We start from the raw sequence: 13,198 nt of genomic DNA, 5'->3' as shown, positions 1-13,198 counted from the left end.
TTGCCTCATTTCCAGTTTATGATTGTGTACTTTGGAGTGAGATCTGCACGAAGCGGTTCTTTGAAGTTGAGGATCAATAAGTAGTATTACTTCATGACAAGGATATCAGTCTTCACCCAGATCTGGTCAACTGGTTAATTCATGCACAAATCAAAGGGCGAAACAACATCTCATGTGAAGTGAGGGTGACAGCTGTCAGACTCTCTAAAGTTCTTTCTCAACACAACTCAATCCAGGATAGTTCCTTACAGTTCAGTAGGACTAGGTTCCAGACAGATATTGGAATGGTGTCCTTGCATGTGGAATGTGGCATGCACACATGTGGCATCCCTCCTGACTTTACTATCAACATTGGCATAAAGATGTATGCAAGTGCAAGAAGGCAAAGAGCTATGAGCTCTGCTATTTTGTTTTTGTCTTTCTGTGTAGGCCTCCACTGTAATTGTAGCTCCTTGGGTTTGATTACACTTGGGTCTAGTATCCAGGCACATACTCTGGTGGTGGGATCTAATGCCTCAAATATACATTTATGAAATTTGAATGTTGAAAAACAGTGTTAGATTGGTGGTTGATCCCTGCTCATCTAGAGAGATAGTTTCCTATTTTAGTTCAGGAACCAGATGTCCTGTTAGACCTTCAGTTGTTAAGAAGCTTAATTTTGGGGAAATCAGTCCTTACTTCAGTTGTTGGAGGCACCAGGTGCAAGGAATGGGCAGTGGAGGCTTTGCAGGTGTGGCTATGGGCAGAAGGTAATCGTGTTTCTGTAAGGGTAGATCACATAAGAGCAGATAGCACTCAAGCAGATTTTATATGTCGGCGTTCCCCTCATCTCAGCCTTCTTTCTGGTCCTGCAAATGTGTGACAAGTTTGACACTGCAGGAATAGATCTTTTCGGACATGTACACAATTCTCTGCTACCAGTGTTCTGAATTATGTTCCACAGAGAGGCATCTTGGTAGGTGGATGCTCTGATGTACCATGGCTGAAGGGTCTACTTTTTGCATTTCCCCCATTTCCAGTAATTTCCATGCTGTTAGCTCGCCTTTTGAGAATGAGACAAGGAATAATAGTGGCAGTTCCATTTTGGCTTTGAGAATTGTTGGCCTATCTTCTCTGCCAGAAAGTTTCTACTCCAGAGTGGATTCTCCTAGTATATCAGAGAGTGCACCTCTAAATATGGTAAATGAACAATGAGGGCTAATAAGGTTGGGGCTTTCACAGGATGATGTTGTGCTAGCCAACATTCTAGGCATCTTTCTACTAGGATTATCATCACTGGGCATCCTTCCAGAAATGGTATAGGGAGAAATCTATAATCTTTTGGGAATGCAATTCAGTTCTTTTGGGTTGTCTCCTGACACTTTAAACATTCAGATATTGTCTGTCTCGGTAATTACTGAACCCTGAAGAGTTGTGCACACTACTAATACCCTAGAAGTGTATATTAAAAGGTTTGATTTGGCTCATTTACCAGTCTTAGTGCTCGCTGATCTCCAGTCTGCTTCTTTTGAGCCTTGACCAATTAATGTAATACTGAGAAAAACGAATTTTTAATTTACTTTGGCTCAGTCATATCCAGTCTCCAAGTTTTTTAGAAATATTTAGAAGCTATAAAAAGGCTATTTGCTGCACAATGTGTTAATGTGCCCAATTATTGGGCAGCACGGCACCAATCATAGAGCCTGATCTAGGCAATGCTGGTCTTTACACTACCCATCAGGGGCAGAGGATATTATATCCACTACCTTGATGGACAGAAGCCCACCATATGTAGAGATTACCATTAGCCGAGCAGTGATCTCTGAACCTGCAGAGAACTGTTGTCTTGTTCCTCTGAAGGCACCAAAACTTTGGTGGATGGTTGACATAAACCAAACTGTTTGTTGAAACAAAAATACCAAAATGTGAGTTTGTGTTTTGAAAACAAATAACTAATGATCCTTAAATGAGGTAATGTTTATCCTGAGCGTAGGAGACATTGTTTTAATTTTTCTGTTCATCGCACCAGGTTTTCCCTAGTTGTTACAGATAGCAAAAACAGTTAATCAGACCATGAGCACTGTGTAGGGTGAGTGGTGAGATGTCCCTCCTCTGATAGCTGGCGCTCCATCAGGCTGTCAGAGAAAGGGGGCACTGAAAGCTGACAGTCCATCTAATTCTAAATTGGACAGGCCAACCAAATTCTTGGTAGACAAGGTGCTCTATCACTCTTGTCCGTCAAACTCTAAATCAGGCCCAAAATTATGAAATACTACCAATGACATTCACAATGCCCTTTCACTAATGAAGCCGTAAGTTATTTTATTTAAGACCTCATATTTCAACATGGATTGCCTTTTTTTTGTATCTTGCAGTTCGACAACCAGTGGACGAGAACAAGAGACATATTGCCTTGGAAGAGACAAAGTGCCTGCAGGAAAGTGCTGTGGGAGACAGTTCCAATCTAACTGGAGAAAAAGAGACTTATGTGGACCACGAGGAAGGTAAGTTGGCTGTAAAATGCCCTTGTGATGTAGCTTATTAATTCAAGTAGTATGTCTTCAAACACTTTGACGCTCTTTTCGAGTTTGAAGGAGTGGATTAGCATAATTTGGTGTTTTTCCTGGCCCTCTATGCTCATGGATCCTCCAGTCAATTTCGAGGTTGAGAAACTATTGGGGGAAGGCTTCAGTTGGCTCCACAGCTGTAAACTATTGATCTAGCAGTGCATGTCCACCACTAGATTGTGACAGTTGTCTCATTCTTTTTTAGGATAGCGTGACCCTCAGTAGAATTCCCTGGTCGAGGCATGGCTGTCCTTGCCTGGGAAATAAGTTAATGACCCTGTTGCAAAGAAAGTAAATACACTGTACATCCGGAACATTATCAATTTGTTTTTGCAGTGGTGGTGAGATATTTAGGAATACTGATACACCAGGTTGCAGTATTTATGGGGTATAGTAAATACCTTCAAATGCAAGTTTCTTCATGAAAAGTATCCACCAATTTTGATTGTCTCTTTACTACTGAACATTTTTCCCTGATAACTGTTGACATGATTGTCCCACTAAAACTCACCAGGAGTAATTTGCGGAAGTGACATTGATCGCACTTCTCAAATTTCTGATGTCTGCTTAAACATGGGTTTACATAGGGATCTTCGATTTTCAGCCAATGTATTATTAGTAGTTTTGAAACATCAACTTTATTTTCAGCTTCTTTAAAATGTTATTCCAATCCACCACAGAAGGGTAAATATGTAAAAAATAAATGCATTAAAAGCTTTCTATGATAGCCAGACCGAGTGCCAGCCAGGAATGAAAGGGCATCACACCACCTGCTCTCTATAGGGCTCACAGTCTGATGCCCTTTCTTCCATCACCGTCACCACCAAGGAAAATCTGGTATGATTGAAAGCAACAACAATTTTTAATCACCATGTAAGGTAAATATTTGGATGAATTATACACAAAATAGTTTATACTAATTGTGGAAGTTGTCTCATTAGTGAACAACTACACCTGTGCTTTACAATGCTAAATGGAAGTCATGATCCATGCCACAGGAGCATAAATGGATCATAGCCTCAACTTTAATAGTAATACAACTTCGTATTCCTAATCTGTATACGTTGTCAAGTATGCCATCAGCTGTCACTGTTCTCCTAATGAGGGTAAGGTTGGTGAATGGTGTCCTCAAAGAAAATCAGTTGGTGTCATTAGGTGAAAAGCAGCAGGCCTGGTTAGACAATTAGTTGGGTGATGACTACCACCAACAATCATCCTCGCTCCAAAAGCCTCCATTCAGAGTATCCTCTACAAAAGAACCAGCAAACACACTTCCTTCAGTGCCGGGTGAATGAAAACACTCCGAAGACTCAAACAACCATGGAGACTCTTCTTGGCAACCCAAAGACCGCATTTACTAAGTGTCAAAACAGGGAGAAAAACACTGCTGACTACACCTTGGCCAGACACACCTTGTCTCTATGGTTTTTCTTAAATGCCTGTTCAGAGACATACCTTTTTATAAAATTTGACACAATACTTTATTACACATTGTAAATAATTGTTAACTTGTAAGTTATAGATTTAGAACAGAAACACACGTGACCCCCCCCATAACCCTGAATTACTGAAATAATACATTGCACATTCCTTATTATAGATTTGACAGTACTTTATGACAGGGTATTCTTTGACCCATGTATGTGTGCATGCTTCACAGCTGCTGTAATTTACGTGAAGTGTGTGCTCCCAGTATTGTGTGTCTCAGATTTCTGTGAGCTCCAAATATGATCTCTTCCCTGCACCCATTGTTTAATTGTGCACCTTTGTGCTCTGGGCTAATTCAATTGTACCCAGTGCTTTTTTAGGGCACAATCTGTTTGCAGGCATGGAGAATGTGTGTGTGGACTCTTGTGTCTCTTATTCCATTATGTCCTAAACTGAACCGTTCTCCTTGCTCTTGTAGGTGTGGGGATTAGGCCTAAACTGGTTTCTAACTATGAATGGCTGTGTGGTTTCTGCTTGGGGTCAATGCTGCACAATATTTTCACATTTCACATTTAATACAGTCCATTTATATTTTACAATCCCTTCAACATTCCCCCTCTAGTTGATATTTAAACTACTTCACCTTGACCTTGGTCTGTCCTAGGTTCTAGGTGATACATGTTGCCTTGGGAATCCAGTACATGTGTTGGTGCGCTAAGTGGAAACATCCCTCCCGCCTTGGCCCCTATTCTCCTAACACTTACTAAAATTGCTTGTATCATACAGTAGATTAGTAGCAAGATCACAGTCCTTAGTAGCAGAGCCCCCAACAGCCTTAACATCCAGGATGGCAGTGATGCAAACCAACCACTGAACCGACTATCTGGGGTACCTCCTTTATCTACCATCTTAGTTTATAAATTATGCAGTGTCTGTATTGCCTTTGGCAAAGTTCAGTTTTCTACATTATTTGCTGGCATAAAAGTGCAGCGCACAGTCCCTATCTTCCCACAAACCCCATCTTGCATTGCCATCATAAGGTCCAGTACATAGCGGTGTTGCAGCACCATTATCCTTAGGGCATGCAGTTCTTTCTTTATGGCATTGAAGCCCTCATTGGTGGTGTTAATGAATTTGAGTTGCTCCCACCTTGTGATCTGGAGCCAATGAATTGTTGCTTTTTCTTGGACAACTGGCAAAGTGCTCCCAAAGAAAAGTTTAGCATCATTAAACAGTCTATACTCTTAAGGAACTTCATTCCAGGTGCGGGTGCCATAGTACTCTACAGTTCTCTTCCTTCGGCTGTGATATAGCAAGGTTGTTGAATGGTTCATGGGGCGTTTATGCAAGGCGGAAATGTTTATTCCAGGTAATACCAAAACTGGAGCTTGCAAAGTCACTATAGGACAAATCCTTCCCCAGTTGGGTAGTAACTGGGCACACAGCCCTTCTCTACAGTGCCAGAAGAAATCCATTAGGTTGGAGCTGCACCCCTACATGTTTGTGTGGAAGACTGTGACCTTACAACCAATATTCTGACCTACGTCAATGGTGTAATTTCCCCTGAAACATAAGGAAACAGATGTTAGTTTCTTGACAGTCTGGGGACTCACAGTGTTATCTACACAGGTGTGGTAATGGAATATTGTTGTCCTGGGTCGTTCTACATCTCTTTATTGTATCCTGAATAACATCAGTGCCATTCCATAAAGACATAGACCTGCAGGAAAACTCAATGTTGGGATGCCATTGATTATGAACAAAGACCAACCCCCTTGCTTTAAACCCTGGTCTTCGGACACAGTCTGAGGGTAAGTGGTTCACAAAATAGTTGATGCATTCAGTCAGTGGGTGTGTCACCCCTAGCAATCCTAGATCTAGGACCATCTGGGTCCAATCCACAGTGGTGGGGTGACCTGTCTTTCTCATACAAGATACTTCTTCTCTAATGCATTGCTTGTCCGTGAGGATGGATAATACTTCTGGTGGCATTGACCAGGAAGTGTACTACTTTGACATGTGTTTTTTGCATCTAGGCCTTAATTCTACATAAATACAGATGTAATAAGTAATTAACTATGTTTTGTGGTACTTCCTTAGTGGAGCACAGTTTATCTGAACCAGTTGGGTGAGGAATTATCTAGCATACAAAGCAAGATTCATTTGTGGTTTCTGGGCCATTTTCTGGCATACGCTGATACCATAGGTTATCTGATGATTTAGCGTGGGCATTATGGTTCACATAACTATCATTGAGCTCTTTCAGGATGTGAAAGACATTATAATTAGATGTTCCTTTGCTAGCAAAGAGATGAAAGGATAGAATAAAGAGACAAAAAGGAAGCATAAAAACTAAAATACATATCTTTTGCAGTGTCCATTCAAAAAATAGTCCAAAAATGCTGTTGGAGAGGTGCCCTTTTGAGGTGACAATATTCACCCCTCCTCTTGTTCCCTTTACATTGTCCATTAATTTTGTTGAAAAGATGGGTCGAGAAGCACATGGCTGTGATGGATCCAGGGTTTCCTGCCTCCACCTTGAAGGCAGTTAGTGTGACCATGTTGACTGTGTGGGGTCCCCTGAATCATTTGTGCCTCCATTGGCAGTTTATATTGCATATAAAGACTTTGGCCCTCATTACAATCTTGGCGGTAATTGCCACCTACCGCCGCACTGACGGGCGCCAACATACCGTGACCGCGGTCCGTGATAAACTGGCGGTACCCAAACCCACACTGTTACACCAACAGAAATATTCCCACAGTATCAGGACCCATGAATCACCGCAGCGGTCTTTCAACCACGGTAAACCATCGGGGGTACACACCGCTGCACTAAATACTCAAAATACACACACACTAACAAAACTCCACCACATTGGACAATTCAAACTACACACACCTGACACACATACACACACCACACACACACACTCACACCACTATAAAGCACACACCCACATTAACCACAACCCTTTCAATGAAAAAAAAAAAGATTGCCAACAGAGGGAGAGACAAGCCAGGAGCACCCACTCAATCTGAGCCACAGAACACTATCACCCATACACCATCCATGCATGTTACAGCACACACCACAACACATCACCCCACACATCACCACACGCATCCTCACACATACCACTCACACCACATCCATGGCACCCCAAAGACACCGCAGGTTTTCAGAGGAGGAGCTAAGGGTCATGGTGGAGGAAATCATCCAGGTAGAGCCACAGCTATTCGGATCACAGGTGCAGCAGACATCCATTGCAAGGAAGATGGAGCTATGGCGGAGAGTTGTGGACAGTGTCAACGCCGTGGGACAGCACCCCGGGACAAGGGATGACATCAGGAAGAGGTGTAACGACCTACGGGGAAAGGTGCGTTCCATGGTTGCAAGACACAAGGTAGCCGTACAGAGGACTGGCGGTGGAACCCCACCTCCTCCCCCACAACTAACAACATGGGAGAAACAAGTCTTTGTGATCATGCATCCTGAGGCCCTTGCAGGAGTAGCAGGAGGACTTGACTCTGGTAAGTCAAATCTTTACTACTATATTCCCCACCCTACCTGCATGCCATCACAAACTCCTACCCCTACCCTCACCCCCATCTCTCCACCAACTCACAATTACCCCACTATCACAACGCACCCATCCCAATACCAAGCCCTGCATGTAACACCTATGCATGGACACCCATCACAGACCTGAATAAACACAAATCACTAAAGCATGCCCATTAAAGAGAATCACCTAGCCCACAAAATCACCACGCACACAGGGCAAAGCTGACAGGACAATCACAACCATACAGGGAAACACACCCATGCACAAGATGGCACACGCAGGTACAATAATACTGCATTTTCATCCCCACAGGACCCCTACTCAATGTCACCGGAGAGGAGGTGCCACCAACGTCCAGTCCTCCCATGGAAGAGGCCCACAGTGATGACAGCAGCTCTTCACGTCTGGATCACGATGACCAACCTGGCCCATCAGGGACCTCTGGACAGTCGGGTACCCTGCCACAGTCCCATGGCACCACAGAGCCTCCCCCCTCAGGAAACACCAGCACAGCACCCACCCAGCAGGCCCATACCACTGTCCACAGGACACGTCAATCAGCAGTGTGTCCACCACTACAGGGACCCCAGGCAACCCCACAAATCCAAGAAAGTCAGGGACCTGGGCTCAGTGTAGGTGGGCACACAGTTCAGGGGACAGAGGCACAGGACAACAGGGAAGCTGGGCGGACTGCTGTGCGAACCCACTCTCCATGAGGCACTTGTAGAGATCCTGGGAGCATGCCAACATTCCCAGGAGACCTTGGTCCAGATACTTGCCAAGTTGCAGGAGACCCAGTGCCTGCCGGAGGGACAGTACCTGGGGAACAGGGAGGACCTTAAACACATCCACACCATCCTGGTCACCATTGGAGGGGTGCTGGCTGACATGGCCAACACCATGAGAGAGGCAGTGGCACAACAACGGATCCCTGACACTAGCCACACCTCTGCCGGCGCTAGCGGACAGGAGGCCTGCCACTGGAACAACAGGCCACCAGCACCACACCTCCTGCAGAAGGAGAACCACCCCACAAACAGTCCCTGCGATCCAGGCAGAAGCCAGAGAATATTGCCAAGACCCGCACCAGGAAATAAGACTCTCCTGATTGCCACCCTTCTGTCCCACTCTGTCACCCTGTCCACCTTGAACTGCCATTGATCCCCTTCCTATGCCCCATTGGAAAATGCACCTGTGATACCAAGAGACTGGACTCTAACTGGACATTCCTCCACCATCACCCCAGCCCATTGCACATCCCCCTCTACTTATTAGCACTTAAATAAACACCCTTGGAACAAATACGATTCTGGAGTCTGTCAAATGATTGAAATATTTATTCTGAAAACATTGTAAATCATACATGCAGTCATTTATACATTGGTATGACCTGTAGTTGGCAGTAGTAAACATACCAGGAGCCAGAGTGGGGCACAGAGATCTGAAAATAGAGATGCCAAAGGGTACAGTAAGTGTCCATAGACATAGGGAAATCAGGCTGCCATGTACAATGTCCAACAGAAAACTGAAAACTAAAGTGAAATTACAGTGTCTTACCTGTGTGTCACTGGAAATACTGCTGTATGTTATTACTTCTGTTGTCCACATCTTCTTCCTCTGCCTCCTCCCCCTCACTGTCCACAGGCTCCACCGCTGCCACAACTTTATCTCCAGGCTCATCCTCTTGCAGAAAAGGCACCTGGCGTCTCAAGGCCTGGTTGTGCAACATGCAACAATGATCTGGCACACCTTCTCGGGTGAGTAGTACAGGTATCCACCTGACAGATGTAGGCACCGGAACCTGGCCTTCAGGAGGCCGAAGGTTCTCTAAAAAAAAAATCCTTGTTCGCCCATGTGCCTCATTGTAACGTTCCCCTGCCCTTGTCCTGGGATTCCTCATTGGGGTTAGCCATGAGTAGCCATGAGAGGTTGGGGTAACCAGAGTCACCTGTAAATATCGAGGGAAAACTGTTAGACACACACCAACCCTTAGGGACAACCCAATACCCAGACACCAACACATACTGGGTGGGGACCTTGGGCTCACCTATTAGCCACACCCGGTGCCTCTGGAGTTGAGCCATCACATATGGAATGCTGCTATTCCTCAAGATAAAGGCATGCACAGAGCCAGGATACTTGGCATTCACCTAGGTGATTTACTGGTCAGCCAAACACACCATCTGCACATTCATAGAGTGATAGCTTTTTCTATTCCGGAACACCTGTTCATTTCTCCGGGGGGGGGGCAAATGCTACATGTGTACTATCAATGGCACCATTGATGTTGGGGATATGTCCCAGGGCTTAAAAGTCAGCTTTCACTGTAGCCAAATCCTCCACCTGGGGGAATACGATGTAGCTGTGCATGTGTTTCAGCAGGGCAGACAACAGTCTGGTCAACACGTTGGAGAACATTGGCTGAGACATCCCTGATGTTATGGCCACTGTTGTTTGGAAGAAACCACTTGCCAGGAAATGGAGCACTGACAAGACCTACACTAGAGGGGGGATACCTGTGGGCTGGCGGATAGCTGACATCAGGTCTGGTTCCAATTGGGCACACAGTTCTTGGATTGTGGCCCGATCAAGTCTGTATGTTAGGATAATGTGTCTGTCCTCCATTGTCGCAAGGATCACCAGGGGTCTGTACACTGGAGGATGTCTCCATCTCATATTCATCCTCAGTGGTTGAAGCCTAGGGAGGAAAACAGTGATCAGAGGGTCATATTCACACATCAATTGCAATAATGATGCATCTCTTCATTTACAGAACCAGTATGTGAATCCGAGAGTCAGTTGATGTGCCAATGTCTGCTGTGACACAGTTAGGTGCCATTGCCCCCCTGAAATGGTGGCTGCCTGACCTGTGAGGAGGGACGAGTGGAAATGAGGTAATTCCGCTGGCGTTGTGCCCCATTGCAGTAGGCGGTCGCCGACCGCCGCGCAACTTCACATTGAGTTTCATTGGTCTTTTTGAGTTCCAGGAGCCAATGACGATGTACGCCGGCGGTGACGGTACGCACTGCCGCAGACGTGACCACCATTTTCTATCTCTTCGCTCACTTTCTACCTGACCTTCAACAGGAGAGGACCTACACTGCAAGTGCTGCTGTGACCTGTGTCTGGAAGCAATAATGGCTCATGTTTCTGCAGAAAGGGCCCCTGCCTTCACTGCAGAGGAGTTGGAGAGACTGGTGGATGGGGTCCTACCCCAGTACACTTTACTCTTTGGTCCTCCAGACAAACAGGTGAGTACACTGTGAGCATGATGCGTGGGCCATGAATGTATGGAGTGCTGTGTGTGTAAGCCACATGTAAGGGGGCGCAGATGTGTCCTGGGCAGAGTGCTGCATGTATGGTGGTCAATGTATGTGCGTTAGTGGATGGGAGGAATATGGTGGTCCATGAGTATGACGATCCAGACGGTATTACTAATCCCTTTTCTGCTGTATTTTTCCTGCAGGTCAGCGCCCATAAGAAAAAGGGTATATGGAGTGCCATCACCAAGGTGTGGACCCTGGGGGTCTTTGACAGGCGGAGCACCCACTGCTGCAAACGGTGGAAGCACCCTGTGCCACTGGGCAAGGAATACAGAGTTGGGGCTGGCCTCCCAATGAGGAAGGGGTGCCTGTCGTACCCTGACCCCCCCTGATGTTCCGCATCCTTGCGGTGGCCTATCCGGAGTTGGATGGCCACATGAGGGCATCACAGCAGCCACAAGGAGGTGAGTACAAATTCTGATTCATGAGTTGGTGCGCGTTAAGGTTTTACCTGGGTGGGCAATGTGGACTGTGGGTGCCCCTAGGTCAGGGCGAACATGGCAAGGTAGGTCTCTTGCTGGGCAGGCTCTGAAGCACTCCAAACCTAATGGTGTTAGTGGGCATCTACTATTGGACAGGGTCTTGTGGGTTTCAGGTGTGCAGCTGATGGCGTTATGCCATGTCCCCCATGGGCTTGTGACTAGCATTGTAACTGGTAGTGCATGGCCTAGTGGATAGGGCAGCTCCCTGTGTGTTGTGTACGCCAACGGTAGTGTTGTTGCTGGCATTGACCAAGTGTATCCTCTGTCTCTCCCCCTTTTTGTTTTGTCACCCTGTCCTTGTGTGCATTAGCATCATCTGGCGGCGGAGCAGAGGCACTGGCGATGGAGGGAGCTGCATCCCACATGGGCCTGGAGGCCGAATCCACCGAGGGTGAGGGCACCAATGGGACGGAGGGCGAGGGGAGCACCACGAAGGAGACAGGAGGGGACACTACAGACAGCAACTCCTCATCTGATGGAAGCTCCCTGGCGGTGGTGGATACCTCTGTACCCACCCCAACATCAGGTACAGCCGCCACCCCCCCTACCAGCACCGTCCTCCCAGCAGCCCCTCTGCGTATTTCCTGTGCCCGCTCACCCAGGAGGGTGGGCATCTCCTTCGTCCTAGTCACCTCCGGCCCTGCCCCAGTCAGCCCTGCTGCCCTCAGTGAGGAGGCTATTGACCACCTGACATCCCTCACTGTTGGGCAGTCAACCATTCTGAATGCTATCCAGGGTGTCGAGACGCATTTGCAACAAACAAATGCATACCTGGAGGGCATTCACTCTGGCATGGGGGCCCAACAGAGAGCATTTCTGGGTCTGGCCTCCGCACTGATGGCAGGCATTGTCCCTGTCTCTAGCCTTCCCCCTCCAAATTCCTCTACCCAGTCCCAATCCCCTCAACCCCAGCCTATCCCAAGCACACCTTCAGACCAGCATTCACCCAAATCAACACACAAAAGAGGCTCAGGCAAGCCCAAGCACCACACTTCATCTCACAGGCACTCACACAAGCACCATCCCCATGCAGACACACCAACATCCACTGCCTCCACTGTGTCCCCCTCCTCCTCCTCATCCACCTCCATCCCAGTAGCATCTCCAGTCACACCTGCATGCACTACATCCTCATCCACTACCTCCATCACCAGCACGCCCATCACTACACACCCATCACTGGCATTCACCACCTGCACATCCATGCACACGTCCACTGTGTCCTCTCCCTCTGTGTTCCCTCCTCCCAAAGTACACAAACGCAAGCACACACAAGCACACACCCACCTAACAGCCATCCACCTCACAACAGCATCCAGCTCACGCACCTGCACCCAAACACAACAGACTGACACCTCCTACAACCACTTCCTCTTCCTCTACCTCCACTCCCAAATCTTCACCCTCTTCCCACCCCAATGTCTGCTTTTCCCAGCCAACATTCACCTGTTCCTCCCCCCATCCTTCCCCTCGGGCCAGGGTGGCCACAACCCAGCCCAGCACCTCAGCCACCAAGTCCACAACCGCTGTGGTTCTTGCAGCTGTCAGAGGCTCAAAGGGGTCACCCATCAGGCCAGCCAGTGTGCCACCAACCCCTGCCAAATCAAAGAACATTCCGCCACCTGGCAAGGTGAAGAAGGGGACAGCATCCAGTAAGGGGAAGAAGCCACAACCACCCAGCAAGGCCACCTCAAAGACTCCAGCTGCCAGACCCAAGGTGACACCACCATCTGCCAAGGGCAGGAAGGGGCACAAAACACCAGCCAAGGCACTTGAGCCGTCTGAGCCTGCAGGTGAAGGCCTGGTAGATACCAGCACAACTGCCAGCACCGCCACTTGCACTGCCACAA

The 13,198-nt window shown here is 47.3% G+C and overlaps 1 protein-coding gene across 4 annotated transcripts in view; it reads left to right on the top strand.

Moving 5' to 3' along the window:
- Positions 1 to 13,198, top strand: part of LOC138299898 (polymeric immunoglobulin receptor-like) — a 258,007-nt gene that overhangs the window by 195,163 nt on the left and 49,646 nt on the right. For all 4 annotated transcript variants that reach the window (XM_069238601.1, XM_069238604.1, XM_069238602.1 and 1 more), the window contains one exon: positions 2,355 to 2,483. In XM_069238601.1, the coding sequence (XP_069094702.1) occupies positions 2,355 to 2,483 (129 nt within the window). The remainder of the gene's footprint in view (positions 1 to 2,354; positions 2,484 to 13,198) is intronic.

The sequence above is a fragment of the Pleurodeles waltl genome, chromosome 6 (genome assembly GCF_031143425.1).
Source record: "Pleurodeles waltl isolate 20211129_DDA chromosome 6, aPleWal1.hap1.20221129, whole genome shotgun sequence".
NCBI lineage: Eukaryota > Metazoa > Chordata > Amphibia > Caudata > Salamandridae > Pleurodeles > Pleurodeles waltl.
This window is presented reverse-complemented; position numbering and strand designations above follow the sequence as displayed.